The sequence below is a fragment of the Belonocnema kinseyi genome, chromosome 2 (assembly GCF_010883055.1).
Source record: "Belonocnema kinseyi isolate 2016_QV_RU_SX_M_011 chromosome 2, B_treatae_v1, whole genome shotgun sequence".
Lineage (NCBI taxonomy): Eukaryota > Metazoa > Arthropoda > Insecta > Hymenoptera > Cynipidae > Belonocnema > Belonocnema kinseyi.
The window spans coordinates 485,839-509,478 of record NC_046658.1 but is presented as its reverse complement, the minus strand read 5'-3'; the positions used below and the strand labels follow the sequence as shown (position 1 = coordinate 509,478).

Here is a 23,640-nt window from a genome sequence, read left to right as displayed (position 1 = left end):
CTTCGCAAAACTGAATGCTTTTTAGATTTTCATTGTTTTTGGGATAATTTTGTCTATTTAAAAGATGCTGTGTTTTAAGTTTGTGCAGTTCAAAGTACTCCATTATGAAAAGAATTTCTCTAATAGTTTGGTTTCTATTTTCTGTTGAAAAAGTTTATTTTTAAATAATAAGATTTTCAAATATAATTCATTATTACTCTCAAGTATAGATCACTGACATGCAAACTAATTTATTAACTTAAAAGTGATCTTTCAACATGAACCTTTTCAACAGAAGATAGAAATCAAACTATTAGAGACCTTCTTTTCATTACGGAGTACTTTGAACTGCACAAACTTCAAAACACAGCAATAAAAATCTAAAATTATTCAGCTTTACCAAGATAGCTTGAGCCGCTGATTCTCACCTAAGGAAAGTACTGAAGATTAATCGTATCGCCAATTCTCCAAACAACCAAATTATTTTAAAACGTCCTAAAATTTTTGAATTAATTTCCTTGCTATTTTTGACCAAACAGGTGTTAGAATACAAACCTAAGAGATGAAACCAGGCAAAAAAACCTTCCAGGTCTTTTTGCATTTTGTTAAGGGATGTTTGAAGATTATTTTGTGCAACTTTCGTGAAAGTCGGTGTTGTAAAAAAAAAAGATCTTGGGGTATGAATATGGGCTATTTTGGAAAAAGCGCCATTATAAAATTCGCATATATCAGCTTGTAATGCATGAAATCGAAAAATATAAAAGCAATACGATCATCAACACGAACAAATTGCGACGTCGTAGGTATCCTTAATTCTCTAATTAACGTTACAGTGTCGACCGGAAAATGCCCTCATTTTTTCGAAAACTTGCAAGTACTTATTGCTCTACGCACGCTGCACTTTAGTAAAAGTATTATGAAAATTTTTTTATCAAAGCTGGAGCAATAAAGAAAAAAATGCGACCTTGCAGATCAAAATTGATCAAGGCTGAAGGGTTCTAGAATTTAAAAAAAAAACGCTTTTTTTCTCGAAATTTGGCACATCCAAGGGCTTTCAAATCTTATTGTTTTCACCGAATGAGCTGAAACTTGGTGAATCGTCTTCTTTCAGAGTACTTTCACATAAAAAATCGGCGGTGAAATCCGTGACATGCGGGCGCAGCGATTTCACGGATTTCGCTGACCAAACTCATATGTACGTATTCGGTTTTGATTCCTCCAGATTCAAAGCGAAGGGCCTATGACAAAGCCACCCAACGCGTCTTCGGATTGCGGATAGAGGGTCCCTGTGCTAAGGGTTTCTGCTAAATATAGTTACAAAAATGAATAGGCAGTCGCGGACAATTGTCAAGGGGTGGTCCCGAAGGAATGAACCCCCAAGCGGAGGTGTGAAAACCGTGCCGAAAGGTTAAATGGCACCTGCGTGAGGAGTCTATAACATTGACTCTGGTATACCGGGCGACCTCTCAGAGTACGCAGCATTATCCTTGCATGCGGGGCTCTACAAAGATTGACAAACCCCTTTCCGTAGCTTCTCGTGGGAACAACAATGACAACACCAAACATAGTTGTAGTAAGTGCGGTTTAAAGGAATAGAACACGCAGGGCTCCCGACAATGGGTCATACAACAATTCCGACCACTCCAGTGCTGGATGAGGCTTTAGAAAACCAGATTTACTATCTCATCTGGAAAAAATCGTGGTACAACTAACAAGTTCATCTTTCAGAGAGGTGTTTTTTAGGGTGAAACCATGAATCCACTCCTCTTTTGCCTCACATTATTTCCATTATCTCTAGCACTTCGCTATTCGGACTGGTACTTTTGCGGCAAGCCTGTAGATGGAAAGTACATGGTCACGCATGTATTTTACATGGACGATCTTAAGATCTATGCTAAAAACAAACAGCAATTACATCTAGCTCTAGATATTTTCGAATGATATACTAAGGAAATAGGAATGAAATTTGGGTTATACAAATAAGCCAAGGTTTATTTAAAGCGAGGAAAAATTAATGGCATCCCTGAAGATCGTGAGCTCGCCGATAGAAGCGCTATATGACAGACTTGCGCTGGAGAGACTTATATATACCTGAGCGTGCCACAGAGTCACATTCAGAATGTGAGATCTATAAAGGATACTCTACGAAGCAGATACAAACGTCTCGTCCGGCAGATTTGGTCTTCCGAATTTTCGGCGAGGAACAAAGTATCTACAACGAACATGTTTGCCGTCCCGGTAGTACTCTATTCATTTGGAGTGGTTCCATGGACGAAGAACGAGCTCACATCCCTTGATATCGGGGCACAAAAGGTAATGCATATGAACAAAAGCATGCATCTTAAGTCTTCTGTTCTACGACAGTACAGTACAGCACATTGCGCAAGTACATTGCGCAATCATGTCTCACTTGAGTTATCCCCACATCCATGAAAAACATAAATTAGTTTATTAACTCATTAGAATGAATCGAAACGATCAGGTTCTCTATCTCGAGTCTCCTGCAATAATGAATTATGGATCTCCAGACTATTATATCTCACAGCAATTTCTAGTTGAGAATTATTTCGCTTTCAAAGGCCTCCGGATCATTCAAAGCAAATTTTTATTCGCAGTAAATCAAGAGGAACCTATCTTAATTCCAAGGATTGCATTGGAACCGACGGTGATAATCGGTTACGATCTGCTGATTAGAACACAGTAATTAGCAAATCGAACTAATTTTCAATAATTGATCGCGTTATTGAAACTGATCGATATGCTGCATTTATATAGAATAAAAATAAAGTCCTAAAGAATATTATTGAACAATATATTAAAGAATATTATTAAAGAATCTTAGTTATAAAGAATTATAAGAGACAAGAGAAATATTACAGTGTCCTTAGGGCTCACGAGACTTTTGCCGGATCGACGTATTGATTCTTGAGTCTCGCGGTCGTGAGACGTGGATATAGCTATAACTTTACGCGCATTAACTGGGATCGGGTGGAGTTTTTCAGATTAGCACCCACTTCCGGCGAAATCCTGCAGTTGTTCTTATGCAAACTTATATCTATATATATATATATATATATAAAGCTCGCGCTGCATCATACACACAACAATAGATAGTCCAGAGGTCGGTTTCTTCAGAAAAGTGTCCACAAAGCTCGTCATCCATTTCAGCCAGATCTTTAAGGAGAAACCTGTATGTTGATATTTCTCCGGGCCATAGAGTATCGCTTTTCCCGATCGGATGCCTGCCCGGCGTTGGTCTTAGTGTCGCCTCTCGTTCACAGTTGTCGGCTTGTTCTGACTGTGATAGAGTAAGCGGTTCGCTTACATAGCTTCTTTTTTGGAGTAGTTCAGCCATGTGCCATGTAACCCCGTTCACGAGCCACACTCGCATCGTAACACTCTAGCAAGTCGCGATCTAGTCGCTCCGTCCACCAAAAGGTCCCGAGATTCCGTTGAACCATCGCATTCAATCCATCTTCATTGGCTCCCACAGATCTAGAGTGATCGGCATTGCTGGCCGATTTATTGTCGGGAGCCCTACGTGTTCTGTTGTTTTAAACTGCACTTACTACAATGATGTTTGGTGTTGTCATTGACGTTCTCACCAGAAGCTACGGAAAGGGGTTCGTCAATCCTCGTAGAGCCCCGCATGCACGTATAAGGCTGCGTACTCTCAGAGGTCGCCCGGTATCCCAGAGTCACCGCTCTAGACACCTCACCCAAGTGCCATTCGGCTTTCGGCACGGTTTTCACACCTTCGATTGGGGGTTAATTCCTTCGTGACTTCCACATACCTGGGCGTGCCACAGAGCCGCATTCAGGATGTAACATCTATAAAGGATACTCTCCGAAGCAGATACAAACGCCTCATCCGACAGATTTGGTCTTCCGAACTGTCGGCGAGGAACAAAGTGTCTGCAACGAACATGCTTGCCGTCCCGGTACTACTCTATTCATTTGGAGTAGTTCCAAGGACGACGAACGAGCTCAGATCCCTCGATATCGGAACAAGAAAGGTTATGCACATGAACAAAAGCATGCATCTTAAGTCTTCAGTTCTGTGACTGTACATCTCACGCCGTCAAGGTGGTCGCGGAATATTGAGTCTTGAATGTCTTCACAACAGGATTATTCTGGGTACAGCACATAGAGTTGCAAATGGAAGAGACGCTCTTCTTAAAATGTCAGGAATCACGAAAAAGTGGGCAAAGGAGTGTTTCTGTACAAAGCAGCGGAGGGGGCTGCTGAAACACTCGGACTTGACTTCAGTATTAGGGGTGAGCAAAATGCATCAAATCTTATCTATCTCGAGTACTCACTCCTGAAAGTCCGGATTAAGAAAGCACAAGAGAAAAACTTTTATGAACAGCTCCTCGATAAGAGGATGCACGGTATCTTCCACAGAAATGTGAAGGATCAGTCAATGTCTTGTGAGCTAACGTTTGCTTTCCTTAAATCGCCCGGATTGAAGTCTGGTACGGAGGGGTTCATTTTTGCATGCCAAGACGGTGTCATTTCCACCTTAACGTACCGTCACCACATTTAGAACAAAGACATTCCTGATGATAGCTGCAGGGCGTGTCATGCAAACCCCGAGCATTTAGCTCACATACTATCTATTTCTCCAACTCACGCGGGAACGACCTGCATTCAAAGACACAATGCGGCACTAAGAGTGCTTTATTACCATCTCTGTCACTCTTACGGCATTAACCTTAATATCGTTCCTCTAAATGCTCCTAGGGAAATCGAGTCAATGGTCGAGAATGGGAAATACCACATTTACTGGAACTTTATATTCTCGACAATTGTTTCTGTTGCTCACTCGAGGCCTGACATGGTTCTTCTTGACTTCGAGAAGCGAACCATGTTCGTTATCAAATTTTCGGTACCAGCTGACAAAAACATCATAACCAAGAAGAATGAAAAGAAAGAGAGGTATCGAGACCTTATAACGGAGTTGCAACGATTGTACCCGGAATATTCTGTTAAACTAATCGTCCTTATCATCGGCGCTCTTGGAGGTGCCAAGCTTGCACCTGCTAATGGCCTAAAAAGCATCCCTGCGTGTCAACAATATGCTAAAACACTTGCGGGAAAAATGCAGAAGGCGGTAGTCCTTGGGTCGCTCTGTGTTCTTAGGGTACACGAGGCTTTTGCTGGAACGTCGTATTGATTATACAAGAGCATATTGATTATACAAGAGCTTAACAATTTTCTCTTTAAAGGGTTAATTTCTCGACATGTTATTGTAAGTCGACATTAAACAAATTTAATCAAATTTGTGGACCCAAAAATAAACTAAGCCAAAAACCGCCTATATTGATGGTCCTCCTTTACAATTAAAGATTTGATTTGAAAAATAACATGTAAATATTCATTAAACATTTGCGGCATACATTTTTCTATTAAACTAATTTTACAGATATATGAACCATAGGAGTTTTTTCGGGCCACTGATCATGAATCTGAAGTCAAATTAAAAAACAAATCAAAATTGCGGAACCGAAGTGTCGGGCGAGTTTTAAACAAATTAAGGGATTTTTATGAAACTTGCCATCTGAGGGTTGTTGGGAATTCTGATCACGCATCTGAAGTCAGTTTTGCAAAATTCAAAATGGCGGATTGAATTTGGCGGACATGTTTTTGACAAAAATTAATGGATCTTTATCAAACTGGGCAACTGGGGTTTTTGGGGTCGGTGATTAGCAATCCGGAGCACGATTTTCAAAATTCAGAGTGGCGGATCCAATATGGATGACGAGTTTTCAAACAAATTAAGGGATTTTCATGAAACTTGGTATCTGGTGGTAGTTGGGGTCTCTGATAACAAATTCCAAGTTAGATTTGAATAAATCCAGATGGAGTTTTTGAGGTCGGCGATTCCGAATGGGAGGCCCGATTTGTAAAATTCTAAATGGTGGATCTAATGGCCGGAAAGGGTTAATAAATATTTACATTTTATATTTCAAATCAAATGTTTAATTCCATATTTATAAATCTATAATATTCAAATGTTTTTTAGATCTAAATCTGATTTCTTATATCGCCAAGGTGCGGTGCTAATGCTACGCAAGCCATTTGAACGGAATCAGGCAGTCTTTTGTTAAATGTGCTCATTTACAGATTGTGCTTAATGACCGGGGTTCCCAGAAAGTGGCCTAGGGTTTCTGTAGATATACCTGATGTTGGTTAGTGTGGGATTTCTACGGACTAGCCCCCCCCCCCTCTTTTTTCCCGCCAACCATAAAATCCAGAAACCCTTAACGCATGACTTTAGAGCCTGGGTTATCGGCCAGTAAGCTGTGTCTGGGCTTCCCTCTGTTGCTACCCGCCTTGCAGTTTCCTTCTTTTTTCTGCCCAACCGAAGTGCATGCATCGTTCTTAGTAGCACGGTAATGTTGCAACATTAAACTCGTCAGCTTTCGGCACCTTGATTGGGGATAGCTAGTTTCAGCTTAATTTCCCTTCGCTCTAAAATGTACGATTCGTCCTCAGCATCGCGTCGATAGCGAAACCTTTGTGCTTTGGCTTCGCAGATCCTCTGCCACTGAGCTTCTAGCAGGTCAATGTATATACATCCCGCTATTACCAGCATGAAATGGTGTATTCAACATGACAAATTTTGACAAAGTTGTTGGATTTTCATAAAACTTGTCAGTCAGGGTGATTTTCTGGGGTCGCTGATTATGAATCCGGAGCTAAATTTGACAAATTTCCAAATGGCGGATTCAATATGGCAGAAAAGTTTTCCAAAAATTAATATATTTTCGGGAAACTTGGCAAATTTTGCAAATCTGGTGCCACATTCGTAATCAGCAACCCCAAAACCCCCTGAGTGACAAGTTCAAAAATGAAAATCCAACAACTTTTTAAAAATGTGTCCACCATGTTGAATCCGCCATTTTGAATGACTACAATCTGACTTCAGATTCGTAATAGGTGACCCCAAAAAAACCCCTAAGCCGCATATCTTCGTAAAATTCGTTTGATAGAAAAATGTAGGCCCCTAAGGCTTAATAGTAGATTTAATGCTTTCACGATGATTCATTATGATAAAAAGAGATATTTCGGGTTTTAATCATGTACAAAACTGCGAATTTTTGCCGACGTTTCGTGAACATTGCAGCTCAATTCTTTAGGGCTAGCCTGAAACTAAAGTATCAGACTATGTTGTTCTTATGTATACTTTCTGAGTTTCCTGTGATTGGCCAGAGCGCCCACAAGGGATACTGGTTTCACCTGATTGGCTAATCAAGTCTTTTTAAAAATAAAAATAATAAACCAAATCGGATTGGTGTTATATCCGTTGTCCGTTTTTGATGTTATTAGGGCGTTTTAAGATTTAGATTGCTTCTTTATGTTTTCTTGGAAAATATTGTGTGTTTTTGCGATGAACGTTGTTTTGTTAAATAAAATGTTATGTCCTGTTTCGATACGATGCTCAGCAAGTGCTGATTCCGTAAAATGTTTTTGACTGACTTTACTCTCATGTTCTTTTACTCGTAGCCTCACCGCTGTCTCGGTTTCTCCAATATAGACTTTGCCACAAGAACAAGGAATTTTATGTACTCCCGGATCACTGAGAGATGCCTTTTTGTCTTTAGGGTTGTGTTTAAAGTTCTAATGTTTCGTCCTTATGAGATTTTCTGCGATTAAAAATTATTCAATTTATCGACATCGCCTATTTCAAAGCTATTTACGATTTCCTTATTATTGTAATGAAAGTTTGAAGTCACGTGATTTCTCAGTTTGAGTGTGTGATGATAGCCTTGTCGCTTGAGAAAACCAGTGTACGAACAGCAGTGAATCGCGACAGATCGTTGTCCGATCTTTTCGAATCAGTAAAGTTATTAACTCAATAAAGACATTAAATCTTACATCTTACAAGAATGTCTATGTAAACGAGTGAGTGATCTGTGTGGTTCTCAAAAATGGTCTTAGTCTGCCAAGTATTCTATACTTGAAATAAAACTTGAAATATTCATTATTTCTAACGATTCTCCTTTGTCTATTACTGATCTGGCAAAATAAAATATTTTTAAACATAAACATTAAACAAATGGTCCTTCGAGCCGGATAGAAGATCGTGGAAAAATATTCAAAAGTGTAAAATTAATACAGGAAAGACCAAAGTGAGAAATTTTGTTAAGTGAAAGGACAAGAAGTAGGTGGAAAATATGACGGCTTGAGGTCCCATAGCACGTACTGTAAGGCAGTCGTTCTTTTCTAAACAGTCTGTACTGTACTCTTTCATGCTGTCATTCTCTACTGGATCGGTCTTTCATTTAAGACTTTTCGATGTTAGCTGAATTATTAGCAACTTTAAATTTAAATGGCTCCTTTTGTTAAAATGGATCCATTATTCTCTGAGTTATCAGAGATTTCTCAGGCTATTCTACACACTGAAACCAATTTTAAGAAAATTGGAAAAGCCAATCTAACAGTGGCTACTGTCAAATCACGGATAGAACTTCTTGATCAACGATGGAAAAGTTGTGAAACCCTGCATCTGGAAATTAAAGCTGGAACTACGTCGGCTAAGCGCGAGAAATTGGAATATTTCACAGTCTAAGTATCTCGCTATTGAAGATGCTTATCTTAATGCGCGAGATTTTTTATATAATCAATTGGTCTTGCTTACTCCTGAAACTAAGGCTAATGAAATTTTTAATCAGTCTTAAATTATTCGTCATGATTCCTTGCCTGTTAATCTTCCTCAGATCACTTTACCGGAGTTTTCAGGAGACTACAAGGATTGGGATAATTTTCGCGATTTATTTAATGCTTTAATCATTCAAAACGATTCCTTGTCAAATGTAACAAGATTACATTATTTGAAATTGTCCTTAAAGGGCGAAGCTGAAGGTTTTTACACGTTTCGATAACTGATGCTAATTCTATCTCCACTTGGGAGTCGCTAAAGACTAGATTTGACAATAAGAGAGCTTTAATCTCAACTCATTTACAAGCCTTTATCAATCTTCCTAATGTGTCGAATAATATTCTAGAAGACTTAAAAAACTTACGCGATGAAACAAATAAGTCTTTGGCGGCTCTAAAAAATCTTAAACACTTAACAGAAAATTGGAGTGATTTACTTGTTTTTATAATGGTTAAAAACTTCGATATTGGTACTCTCAAGGAATGGGACATGCATATTGGTTCTAGCACTGATTATCCTACTTATCATAAACTTGACTCATTTTTGGAGACTCGCATACGTATTTTAGAGGCTATTAAAGCTTCAAAACCTGGTGCGAGTTCTCAAGAAAAGAGTAGGGCTTCAAAAAAATCGGTAGTTAGGAGCTACAATGATCTGAATGTTGTTTTATTATCGAGAGAGCAATGAAAATGTTAAGTCCACGCTACAAAAAGGTTAAAGCAGTTGTGTATGGGGTTGGAGGAGTTAATAATGGTTCTTCAAGAAAGTTAGCAGAATTAAATTTAATTCCGACAGGAAAGAACTGTCCTAAAATACACATCCAAGCTTTAATATTATTACACCTTACATCATATGCTCCTCCTGTAAAATCTAACGGTGGGAATGAAGGTTAATTAAAGAGTTAGGGTTAGCAGATCCAAATCCGTTTAGCTCGCATCAAGTTGATTTGATTTTAGGAGCCGATAAACATGGCTCATGTTTACTTCCTGGTCTTTAACAGGGTATATTGGGTTCTCTTACTGGACAAAGTACAGTTTTTGGTAGGATATTATCTGGCCCGGTTTCAGTCACAAATAAAATAGAAATTACCATTCCAGTTACAGCACATCAGGCTATTTTAGCAGAAGTCTTGCATGAAGACTTAACCAGGTTGTGGCAGTTAGAGGAAGTTCCCTTTAAAAATACTTTGACAAATGACGAGATGTTTTGTGATGACCACTTGGCCACGAATTACGAACGAATAAAAGACGGACGTTACATGATACGCTTACCTTTCAAAAACGGTCCTCCCATAAAAATAGGTGCATCCTTGGAGAGAGCTAAAATCGTTTTGAATAAGTACTTCGTCTTTTATCAGAGAAATTGGACTTATTGTTACAATACTCCAGTTTCTTATCAGAATATGAAAGCCTTGGACACATGGGACTTTTTTAAGAAAAGGAATTGAATAGTTTTACACAAACTGTGTATTTGCCTCATCGCCCTATATTAAGAGAAAGTAGTTCCATTACTAATCTGATGGTTGTTTTCAGCGCTTCCAGTTTAGCTTCCAATAATTCTTCCTTGAATTCTCATCTTCACATCGGTCCCAAGATTCTCAATGATTTCGTTTCAATCATTATGAATTAGAGATCGTATCGCTTTGTTTATATGTCTGACGTTGAAAAATTGTTTAGACAAATTCTAGTTGACCCTCGGGATTGCGACTATCAAAGAATTGTCTGGATTTCTCCTGATAAAAGGCTCGTCGCTAATAGACTTTTAACCGTTACTTATGGTACTGCCTGTGCTTCTTATTTGGCAAACAAAGTGGTTAAGCCGTTAGCTTATGATAAAGGAAATAGATTTCCTTTATCATAAGGTGCAGATATTCAGATTGAGGCTAAACAGGCGCGAGCTCAAATAACACTGTCATTAGAAGCTGGCGGTTTCCATTTGCGAAAATGGGCCGCAGATGAACCCGAACTATTTTAAGATTGTCCCTCGGGATAACACGAATGTGCTATCGAATCTCCATTAGCGGAGGATGCTCAGCTAATCGAGAATACCTGATGATCTTAAAATTCAATGGTTAAATTATCATGGTTCTCTGGAAAATTTAGAAGCACTTAAAGTCCCCTGATGGACACGACAACTGCTGACAAACTCTGAATTCGAGGTTCATGGCTTTTCTGACACGTCGTCAAAAGCTTATTCAGCTTCCGGTTACATTAGAATTCTTAGTGAAGATTTAAAGGAGGCTCATGTTTGCCTACTAATGGCTAAATCTAAAGTAGCTCCTGATATACTCGTATATGTATCAATTCCTCGTTTGGAGTTGTGTGGAGCTGCGTTGCTAACTAGGGCACTTAATTTTATCATGGAAACTATGCCATTGGATAAAATACCTGTTTAATGTCACAGTGATTCCGTAACAGTTTTAGCTTGGCTAGGAAAACATCCTTCAAATTGGCCTGTGTTTGAAGCCAATAGATTTTCCCTAGTTCATGACTTGGTACCTCACGCGAAATGGCATTTCTACTAAAGATAACCCGGCCGACTGCGCTACACGGGGACTCACGCTCGAAAAATTAGATAAGGCATTCCTAATGGTCTCAAGGACCACCTTGGTTAACTTTGCATTCCTAAAATGGCCCGAATATCGCTACGCAGCCCCCACGCAATAAAATTTAGAACAGTGGCCACTAGAGAGTCATCATGTTTTGAGTGTGATCAAAAGTCCATTTAACTTGATGCTTAAATTCTCCTTTTGGCCAAGATTGTTTCGCGTAACGGCCTATTGTAAAAGGTTTATTGATGCCTTTTGTTCAAGCAATCAAAGTTCAATAAGCCTTAACATGAATTTTCAACGATTTCTCTTAATGCGATTGAAATACAACAAGCTGTTATATTTTGGATTAAATTTGTCCAGGCAAATTCCTTTTCTTATGAGATAAAAGCTTGGAATGAAGAAGATTGGGTTGTTCCAAAGAACTCGCTATTAAAAAGTTTGAATCCATTTTTGGATTTCAATAATCTCTTAAGGTTAGGTGGAAGACTACGGCATGTTCCTACAAGTTATGATGATAAGCATCCCATCATTTTGCCGCATCACCACATAAGTCAGCTTATCGCCACGCATGCTCACCTTCGATCTTTACACGGTGGTCAGCAATTAAGTTTACATACACTCAGACAGCGTTACTGGAGTTTAGGATCTCGCTCTTTGGTTAATCGACTGATCAAAGGTTGCCTGGAGTGCACACGTGAGAGAGCGGCTTTGTCTCAACAACTTATGGGGGACTTACCTGAATTAAGAGTAACCCCACGTCGTCCATCCACACATTCTGGTGTGGACTATGCAGGCCCATTTAATGTTCGCTTTGCTTCCGGTCGTGGCAGAAAGAGTTACAAAACTTACGTTGCGCTTTTCGTCTGTTGTTGAACACGAGCTGTCAATTTAGAAATTGTTTCTGATTATTCATTTGCCGCTTTTCTCGCCACCTTTCAGCGATTTTCTTCAAGGCGAGGAAGACCTGTACACTTGTACAGTGATAATGGTACGACATTTCACGGTGCTGACCGGGAATTAAAAAATTGCCTTTTGAATCGTGGACTGGATGCTAATTTGCAAAATGAGTTCGCAATTCAAGGTGCTTCTTGGCATTTCATACCTCCTTCCACTCTTTATTTTGGGGGTTTATGGGTGGCTGGAGTTAAAAGTTTTAAACACCATCTAAAAAGAATTGTAGGTACATATACTCTTACATGCGAAAAGTTTTATACCCTTCTTACTCGTTTAGAAGCTTGCCTCAATTCCCGTCCTATTGCCCCTCTTTCAATTGATCCTGAAGACTTTTTCTATCTTACACCTGGACATTTTCTGATTGGAGCCCCTTTGACCAGAATTCCAGAACCCTCATTGGAATTTACTTCGAAAACTCGTTTAAATCGATGGCAGTTAGTACAAAAATTTTCAGAGATTTACTGGAGAAGATGGGCTGTTGATTATTTACAGTCTTTACAAAAACACTACGAATGGTTCAACAAATAGCTAAATCTTATGACCGGTGATATCGTTCTTGTGAAACATGATTCGTTACCGCCTTCTAGATGGTTGTTAGGCCGTATAATTAAATGCTACAAGGGTAAGGACGAATTAGTACGTTCTGTTCGCGTAAAAACTGCCAGTTTGGAATACGAACGTCCGATTACTCAGATGTGTCTATTACGAGTCAGAGTGAAAGAAATGAGCGAAATCTGAACAACTATTATTAATTAGATTTAAAAAAATTTATTCTGTAAACTTAGTGGATTATGGCGGGCGGCTAAGACTATTGAATTTTAGTTACATTTATGCTGTTTCTTTACGGCGGACGACATTTGCGTTGTTGACAAATACTCGATTAAGCACTTATTGTTTTCTTTTCATCGTGCAGTTACCACTCACGAGGCGAGCGGTATGTTTAAAGTTCTAATGTTTCGTCTTTATGAGATTTTCTGCGATTGATAATTATTCAATTTATCGACATCGCCTATTTCAAAGCTATTTTCGGTTTCCTTATTATTTAAATGAATGTTTCAAGTTACATGATTTCTCAGCTTGAGTGCGTGATGATAGCCTTGTCACTTGAGAAAACCTGTGTACGAGCAGCAATGAATGGCGACAGATCGTTGTCCGATCTTTTCGGTGCCGAAGTCCGATTAAAAGCAAATATTTGTATCATACCTGTGACTGTCTGAAGCTCACTGTGTCAAGCGCACTTTCAATTCACTACAGAATGTGTTGAGAGTTTCTGTCATATATAAAGTCAGATATTAAGTGAAAGGCTTTCAAAATACTTGTTAGTGCCCATTACATTATATACATATGTATTTAGTAGTACATTTCTAGAATGTTTTAACCTATACTCTTATGCTAAACTTGTTATTGAGTTTAAATAAACATTTTTTTATTTTCTAGAGAGCTGGTCCAATTTGCAAAAGACAACGATGAAATTTCAAAAAAGATTGCTCATAGAGGTAGAGATTTTATTTGGGAAAAACTTCGAATGACTGACGTTATTTGCTACTGGAGAAGATTACTTAAAATGTACATCAAACTATTGACGTACAAACCAACATTAAAACAGAATCTCATTGAAGTATATAATAAGTTACCTTAAGGTGGATAAAATTGTAATAAGGAAAACCTTACGTTAGTGACATTGTCGTTTAAGTTGTCTTTACAATGTTCAGGTACACCGAAAAAAGAAATTTAACTATATTAGTTCAATAATACCTTGAACTAGACGCTTCGCATAAATTAGAACTCAGTAGGTAAAAAAGTCGAACTGGATCTCTTCATTTAATTTGTAATTTTATCAGTTTGAGTATAGAACCGACGCTATAGCAATACCGAATTACATCGATTAAGTAAATATTGAAATGGAGCAGTTATTCATGTGAAACTTGCGTCATTCATAAGTTGAATATCTGCTGTTCTAAAGCATCGAAACAGATACTGTTCCACTTTTGTATCGGGTACGTAACGAAATTTGAAGCACAGTGCGTCGATATAGATATACTCGCTATGCTTCGCTCCGTTCGACTCTGCTGGTCTGTTTCGATGCTTTAGAATAGCTGACATTCAACTAATGAACGTTGCGAGTTCCACATGAAGAACTGCTCCATTTCAATACTTTCTTCATCGATGTAATTTGGTATTGCTATAGCGTCGGTTCTATACTCAAACCGATAAAATTACAAATTAAATGAAGAGATCCAGTTCGACTTTTTTACCTACTGAGTTCTAATTTATGCGAAGCGTATTTGTTCAAGGTATCATTGAACTAATATAGTTACATATTTTTTCGGTACATAAAAAAAAATAAATCAGAAAGGCAAAGTCGCGTATATAACGAGTTCCTTAGTATGACAGAATTATGATTTTAATTTTTATATCTATCGTTTTTGTAAGCAGGATTTAACTCAAAATTTAAAAAGTACTTTTATTAATACATGATTATTCGACCATGAAGAATGTATTACAATAGATATAATTACATATCAGGGTTTAAAGCCATAGCGCGGCAAGTTTCAATATGAATCATTAGCACCCTGATTTAAACAAAATTAGCTATGCTAGAACCTTTTAACACATTTTTTTTATTCCTGCGCATACAAAATAATTCTACATGTAACTAATTTATTATTTAATGCTGCACTTAGTAATTCTATTACTTTTCTGTGACATATGCACAATATTGGAATATAATACTTATTTCATTGTTGTACGAGACTCTGTATGTACTCTTATTTGAACTCAGAAAGTAGAAGAAAAAATATCAATTAATGACTAATCACACACACTCAAATAATATAATGCAATGGTAATGCAATAACGATATATAAAATTCAACTACAAAGCAAGCATCAGCAGTTAAGTAATATTTTCGTACTTTAATAGATCTGCACAAAAATACGACTATATGCTTTTTAAAGACTTGACGGTAATAAGAGATTTCATTTTCATGAAATTTCTTCAAGTAGTTGAATAATGATCTGCGTCTCAAGTGAAATAAATGGAGAAGTTCTATTTTCATATTTACCACTTTCTAATAGACTGGGAGCTCGCGAAAAGTCGAGCGTATTTTAGGAAAGCTAGTTTTTGAATATTTAGAGGTTAATAAGGTGAACATAAACATGGAACAGTTAGTTGGTAAGGTACTACTAATACCTGGGCCCCACACCCCCGCAAACATGTCGAAAAACTAACGACAGCTAATCATTTTAGGAAATTTCATATTTTTGTGTAATTAGAACCTACAAAAAATTTAAGAAAATACCGTTCAGCACTCCGAATTTCGGAACCTAGCATGCGAGCCACACCTCGAAACATATCAAAAAACTAAAGAAATGTAAGAATATTAGGGAATCTGAAATTTTTTGTACGGGTAGTACATATAATGGCATTTATTTTTGTAAATGTCATTGTAAATGATACAGACAAAATTTGGAATTTCTTTAAGGAAGTAATCTCAGTACCTAGCAAGTCAGTTGAAAGTATTAACTCGCAGAGCCATAAGTTTGGCAATGTCGTGTTTACACGACGCGCCACAAAGTGGGGTATTTTGGATATGTTCGTTCAAATAATTGACGACTCGTCAATTTTCAACCGAATTGATTTTTTTTAAAATACTCGTGAATAAATTTACTGCCGGAGAAATACGCCACTATTACGGTTTGAATCGTCAGTACGTCCAAAAAACGTCGACCAACATCGGCAGTCGTCGGCCGATTTTTAGGCTATTCAGATGTCAGTGATATTTGGTAATTCGTACAAACAATGTTTCATGCTCATTGCTATTTATGGTTTCAACCATTACAGGTGCAAACTTTTCTATTCTCATTGTATTTTTGTAATAAAAGTTTTAAATAATAGTTAATAAACGTTCATAACGTTAATACTTTCATTTTCAAATTATTCAACCAAGAAACGTTTATTCTCAAGAAATCAACGGAAGAGTATTTTATAGAATTTTAGATCTTTTTTTCTTACAGTTTTTATTAAAATAAACATAAAAACTGTAAGAAAAAAATTTTTAATTCTATAAAATACTATTAAAGTATTAACGTTATGAACGTTTATTAACTATTATTCAAAACTTTTATTGCAAAAATAGAATGAGAATAGAAAGGTTTGCACTTGCAATGATTAAAAACATAAATAACAATGAGCATAAAGCATTATTTGTACGAATTGCCAAATATTACTGACATCTGAATAGCCTAAAAAAAGGCCGACGACTGCCGACGTTGGTTGACGTTTTTTTAACGTACTGACGATTCAAACCGTAATAGTGGCATATCTCTCTGACAGTAAATTTATTCACGAGTATTTAAAAAAAATTCGATTCGGTTGAAAATTGACGAGCCGTCAATTGTTTGCACGAACAAATCCAAAACAGCCCACTGTGCGCCACGGCGTTCAAGAGCACGTGCCTTTTTCGCAATTAGCGCATAAACTAGAGACGTGTCGCTGACATCAGACATACATTTAAGGTTTAAATTATCTTTGTTCTCTTCGTATAGGCTCTGAATGATACTTTGAAGCAGATATGGATTTAGGAAAACATTCTATATATCTGAGAATTATTTCCGAATTTTTTTTTTCAATCTCTTTATACTACAAAAAGTACGGCTTCTCATAAGATCACGTTATTTTCAATAAATCGTTTTTCGATTATGAAGCTTTAAAAGGTTCTAAAATATAAACGAGAGCTTCAATTCATTTTAATACAACTGCCATCCAAATATCAAACGATTATCATTGGCAATTCTATTACCAAGGGTATTCCCTTAAGCATGCCCACCGATATTTTTGTAAATTTCATTGTAGATATTACTTGTGCCAAAAATGTTAACATACCCAAAATACTTCAATTTTACTGGTTTTTCCATATATTAGCAAGAGTGTCCGGGGGGGGGGGGGGCTGCTGACTAGTCACATTACGTTACTTGGCGGGCTGACCGGTTTTTTCGTGTATCAAATCTGACAGCCATTTGAAGAATTTTATTTAAAATTAGTGAGGTTGTATCACTTTATGGTTAATGTTTTGTGGCTAAATATTTTCCAAAATTTGAAAAATTCTGGGAGCTACACCATTTTGAAATTTTAGACTGATTTTTCTTTAAATTGTAGTATTTTCGCCTCTTTTTTAGGATTTTAATGAAGCTTATAGACGTTATAGAAATCTAAATGCTGTTTTATATCAAATTCCAGAATTTTCAAAATTTTTGAAAATTCTTTGACCAAAAAACCTTAACCATTAAGCACTACAACCTCACTAAGTTTAATTAAAATCAATGAGATAGCCGCCAGGTTTGATATTCCTCACCTGAAAAGCATCTGATAGGTATTACGTACACAAAAATTGTAAGACTTCCTAAAATCCTTAAATTTCTTTAGTTTGCCGACATGTATGGCTGGCTGACTGGAAAAGCTTCGGTACTGGATTGACTGCACAGTCTTTTCCTAAATGTAAAAATACCCCAGTTTTAACGATTATGAAACTTATGAGATTCATGCGTAATAAGATAGAAAATTATTTTTAAAATGTTTTCGCGCTATATTGCACGGTATCTCCAAATTTCCGAGTTCATTTCTTTTCCATTAAAGTTCTTGAAACATGTTTTACGAAATAACATTCTTATAAATCATGATGTGTGAAGTTTTTAAAAACTTGCACTTGCAAACAATTTTACATTCAGTTGCTTATATGAACACTTGTGTAGGAACAAAATTAATGTAGCTAATTTTGAACTGCTTCTTTTCTAACGAAAAATGATTGATACCATAAAATTGGAGGTATTTTATCATAAAATTATGAAGTGGCAAGTTTTATTGCTTTATTAGAAAGTGATGGATATAGGTTTTATAGGTAGATACCGAGTGGGCACAAGCGTTAAAGAACATCTGTAGAGCGGCTTAAAAATGTCCGGAGTCAGTCCATATAACGCTCCATAAACATACAATGTTCCAGAGACGTTTTCAAGACGTAACTCAAACATAAACCGTTTTAAGAACATTATTGGTCTGACTTAGGAGAGTTTTTAAAACGTTCAAATAACGTTTATTGACATTTACGTCCTAAAAAACGTTTTCAGGACGATCCAATTACGTTCTAAAATTGTGTGCCCACTGCGTATGGGTGTTATTTTAGTTCTAATTGTAGATTCTTTCTTATTTCAGCTATAACGAAAATAGCGCCTTCAGAAGTTACGTCGAATCCAAAATAACAACCCCTTTACCTGTAACTTAGTTAGGTTCATTTGACGGAATCATATTTTCCCAAAACTGAGTTCTGTTCATTTTAGAATGACTTGTGCACAACTATTCTATTATGTGTACATTTTATTGGAAGATGTCACAGCTGTTTCGGCAAGTATACTACATCATATTACACATTACAAAAATAATATATCTAAGGCACTTGTGACCAAGGCAATAATGACTTTGGCAAACACCTATTTTGCTCATCCAATATCCTTCTCTAATTCGATAAAAATTGATGAGGTCTAATCAATGGGGTGTAAGTGACATTTTCATAAATCTCCATGATTTGAATTTTAAGTTATCATAAAAAGTTCTACAGAACAACATGGATTAAAAACTTCTACTTTATATTTACGTGTAAAAATATTGTTTAGTCCTTGTAAAGGAAACGTGAAACATTTTTAGGCATATATTGAGTGCTCCTAAAATGGAGCCCTTGTCAAACTTCGTATGCTTTATGCAACATTATATTGATTCGGTCAATTGACTCTAGTAGAAACATCATACTTCTTCTAGAGCCGACTTCCGAACCACTGATTAGGACTATCCCAGTGGTCACGAAATTTAAGAACGTAATTGGAACGTCCTTTAATTAATAAGTAATTAATTAATTGGAACGTTCTTTAACCTTTGTGCCCACTGAGATACAATGCATATAAAGTAGCATCCGGGCAAAATTTTGGGAGCTCTGCATATATAATTATTTATCTGTACTTTTGATTTTCATTATTAACTGAAAGTAATCATTTACACCCCTTTGGCTCAAGTCTTCTAAGTTACAGTAGTTTCTTCCTTTTGAACGATGAACACTTCTATTAAGATATATATTTTTAGAGTATACTTTCTTGAGTATTTATTTCATAGTATATATTTTGTTTAGATTTATTTTAGTGAGTCGCAATTCATTCGAGCGGCAGTGTAAAGGTTTTAACCAATACTTAAGAGTGTAATAATACTCTGATTTCTAGATAATTAAAAGATATGCGTTTTTACAATAGTTCGGTATTCTATTGCTAAACATTTAAATATTCGAGAAACACGTACACTGCAAAATGTTCATTTTGACTCGAATTCTATGCCTTTTAGAAGCTAACAAATAATTACCTGCTTTAAAATAATATTGGAATATCAAAAAACTTTGGTTACACGCCATACAATTTCTTCTTGAATGATTATTGTACCATTATAATAATTTCTTATGATAATAATGAAAAATAGCAAAGCTTATGGTTTCGCCCGCTCTGTGGATGTTTTATGGAAACTTGTTTGAACTAACCTGATTCATAGAAATCTACATTTCAAATAAATGTATCTACTAAAAAATTATAATTTAACTTAAAATAATCGCATCGGTGTTGCTCCTTGAATATAATAAAACCTCTCTATAGTACAGCTGGCAAAAATGAAAAAGTGGCACCCCTTTCTGATTTTCTTTCGACTAACAGCAGTGATTCTCAAATCATATTAATATAAGATGTATCTTTTATATTTATGGTTTAAGTTTTTTATCGTTGATAGATCCCAACGTATAAATTGAAATCAGCAAGTTATTATGTGATAAACTGATCAACCTTGCTGATCTGTTTTTCGAAATTTTAATAGCGATAGTAATTCTTCTTGCGCATAGTTTAGAAATAGTTTCATCAGTTTTGCGTAGCAATAACTAATCTAAGCTTACACGATAGCCCTACTCTAATAGGAAATGCTTAATTCGATGATTAGAAGAAGACCGGTTTTAATTCTGAGTTCCGTGACAGCGGAACTTCTTTCTTCATAAGGGATGAAGTTATTCTCCGTAGTTACAACTTGTATCAGCATTTTTTAGTACGTGAAAATGAAGAATCTGAGGCTCATTAGAAGTGCCGCTAAGCTAAGAAAAAAATGGTAGGTGATTCCTCTACTGTCGAAAATACATTCTGCCGCGGAATCTGCTGAGTCTTGATCTGATTTCGTCACGAGCTGCTCATCAGTGTCTCCTGTGGTTTCATATATATCGTACCATGAGAATTAAAATTATGTTTCAATAGGGGATTCGTCGCACGAAGGTGTGTCTTTGGGCGTTAATTCTTGTGATCTCTTTTGTAAGATGTCGCCAGGTGCAAAATTATGAACCCCTGACATCATTTGAGTCGGCTGTTGTTTGGAACTTTTTTTTCATTTTTGAAGGAATGGCACTGGCCTGGAATTTACTGTCCGTGGGGAAAGTTTCTGGTCTCCTCTGGAAATAGTATTTTTTGAAATTAATGTATAAAATTTAATGTTTTTAAACTAAGCTACCAGTCATATAACACATGACACTTGTAATGTAAAAAGAGACCATTTTTTTGTCACATTCTTGAAGACATGTAGTACACAAAAATAAAATCACAAAAGAACTTTCCATATTTTTTTACGCGGAATCCTTTCGAAATCTATTTTTGTCTATTTATGACCAATTTATGACCTTTCTTTAAAATACTCTTTAATCAATTGTATTACTAAGTATAATTTTTTCTGGCGTTGAAAATTTCTTGATTAAGCTTGGAAAAACTGATTATTATGCGAATTTCTTCCATAAAATATAAAATTATGAATTACAAGAATAGAAAGTTTACAAGTCAAAACATGCCCTTGTTAACTCACAAAAATATGGAAATATCAGTATTTAAAACAGAAAAAATATAAGTACAGTTTATAATCACAAAATGGTGACCAATGCGTTTAAAAATCGTGAATTTTGCACTTTTTTAAACGATATTCAACCTTTAAAAACGTTAAAGGTGAATTTTTTTCCTAGAAATAAAACAATGACATGTTTTTTCGAATTCCGCTGAAGAACTTTCAAGTTCGACATTTAAAATTTTTTCTAAATTTGCAATTAAGGAAAGTAAAGAAAAATATTTTTCACAGATTTCCAAAATATTTTAAATTGCCATTAATATTAAAACATTTTTTATTTATAATTTTTTATAGTTCTTTACCACGAAAAACTTTACGTAACAAAAATTCGTTACAATTTTCTTTTTCATCGAGAAATCTCATAATCGTACCCTACAAACGAACAGAAGACATTACAGATTAAACCTTTATTTACTCTTATTGTAAACTAAACTGCAACAATCTCTAACTGCGTTTCTTTAAGGAAATTAAGTATTTTTCCAATTCAACCCTCTAGCTTATTTTAATGAATAATGTGAACATTTTTGCATTTACCTAAATTTGATAGAGCAACAAAAGTTTAGAATAACAACTTTTTCACTATACAATAAAAAAAAGAAGAATTTAGCATCAACAATTAATTTGCTATAAATGAGTTTTTTACAATCTTAACTATTTTCACGTACGCGTTTCGAGAGGCCAGAAAACGTGTAAAACCTAGTATCATCGCGGATGTCCAGATCAAACCAGCGGGGAAAAACCCACTATCCTAGAAATCTGTGCCAATTTAATGTAGGAGAACATCACATATATCAAAGGCAATCACCAAATTGAGACACCAACCTGACGTCAAAAACAACACAACAGAACAGGCAACCACAATCACGCCGCCAACAAACCAACTAGGTCTTTAGAAGAAATGATCCACAAAAATTGAAAAAAGTGGAATCGGCAACCTCAACACCTGCTAAAAAGTCTACCACAACAAAGATGCGTTCAAACTAATAAGGAAAGAATATACGTCCAGAAAAGAAGAATCATTCCTTCAGTTAATTTATCATTCCTAAAAGCAGTACATGAACGCGATCCCTCCATGAAAAATTCACAGTTGCAAGAAATACAAGAGAATCCAAGATCACGAACAAATGCGACTTCTTCACAAGACCTTCTAGAAATCGATATCAACAATATAGAACGTCAGGAATTGAATGAAGTGCTCCGTAACCACAGCTAGGGTGCAATTTCCTTCGCCTTTTCATTGCATTTTCACCCATTTCGATAACTTGGTTACCAAAACTGGTGAAATGGGGTGGAGGGAGGTAACGAGGTGTTACAGCCTAGCATCTAAGCGCTTGTACACGAGGAACGTATCCGCGTGACGCCACATCGGTTGTGACACAGCGGCCGAGTAACATGTATATGTTGCGTCGCGGTGATAACAAGCAATCGGTCACGTGAATCTATGTAATATAGGGAGCTTGATTAGGTCAATAGGCAAGCAAGTTCCCTTCGGGAAAAATGGTTCTTAAGGTTTACTTTCTGTGAAGTGGCTACCTGTACATAGCCTTTTTTAAAGCATCTCTACTTTCACCATTGATACCTCCCGCTCAAGGAGTCTGGATCCATCTTCTCTTAAAGCGGGCAAATACTTCAGAAAGACCGTGAGAATAAGTGTAAAAGGTTAATTTTTGTTTGGGATCCGTTGTACCCAATCGATCGGGATTAGTCCGCTGAACCAAGCGTAATTCCGATCACCAATCCTCCATGCCTCCCAAGGTGCACGCTTTTTTTTAAGGGTCTCAGCTCCTTATTAGGATGTGATTCTTAGGCAATTTGTGATTTGATCAATTGTGATTTCCTATGCGAGTTCTTGTATGATTTCTTATGCGATTTTAGTATGCAATATTGATGTGTGATATATTTCATTTGGACCTGTGCGATGCTCAATATGCGATTTACCAGGTGATCTTGGTTTTGATATGTGATCTTTTATTTGATTTCCATATAACTTAGATTTGTGATACATGATATCGATATGCGATACTGATATGTGATTATTTGATTTGATTTGACCTCTGTGATTATTGATATGCGATTTTCAAGGGATTTTGGTTTTGATGCATAATTTTTTTGTAAAATGCGATATTTCGTAGCTTGCGAACCATGTTTTGTTCAATATGTGAGAATTCTGCGATAGAGAGCTAATCATTCCTATGCGTGGGTAGGTAGGTCGTTACATTCAAATTAGGTAAACGATGCTATAACTAAGTTTATGAATGATCAATGATAGTAATTATTATTCTTAAGCTTTCATAGCTATGTTTTAGACATACTCATAGTGAAATAGACTGAAAAGTATAATTCCAAGGCATAATTTTAATGCCTCTTAGAATAGGAAATAGTAGGTATATAAGGAACAGCAACCAGGCATTGTAGTCGATAGGAGATCTGAATCTACGCTTCGACTAATAAACTTATACATTTTCATTATATATGCATTCAAATTTCTTCATCCCTCGGTTCTATTAATTTCAGCTTAGTCTTATTTAAGATAAGAGTGACA

The 23,640-nt window shown here is 36.3% G+C and overlaps 2 protein-coding genes across 8 annotated transcripts in view; one reads left to right on the top strand and one right to left on the bottom strand.

Moving 5' to 3' along the window:
• LOC117168110 (O-glucosyltransferase rumi homolog) overlaps window positions 1-13,868 on the top strand; it is a 165,346-nt gene extending 151,478 nt beyond the window's left edge. Inside the window, exon 6 of the mRNA XM_033353506.1 lies at window positions 13,587-13,868. Within this exon, the coding sequence (XP_033209397.1) occupies window positions 13,587-13,788 (202 nt within the window). The 3' untranslated portion in view covers window positions 13,789-13,868. The remainder of the gene's footprint in view (window positions 1-13,586) is intronic.
• LOC117168109 (matrix metalloproteinase-14) overlaps window positions 1-23,640 on the bottom strand; it is a 518,894-nt gene that overhangs the window by 91,597 nt on the left and 403,657 nt on the right. For 5 of the 7 annotated variants that reach the window (XM_033353503.1, XM_033353496.1, XM_033353497.1 and 2 more), the window contains one exon: window positions 18,501-20,658. The exons of the other annotated variants lie outside the window; for them this stretch is intronic. Coding sequence is in view for 2 of the 5 variants with exons in the window: in XM_033353497.1 (XP_033209388.1) it covers window positions 20,627-20,658 (32 nt within the window). In the remaining 3 variants the exon portion in view is untranslated. Of the gene's footprint in view, window positions 1-18,500; window positions 20,659-23,640 lie in introns of those variants that run through there. 7 annotated transcript variants of the gene reach the window in all.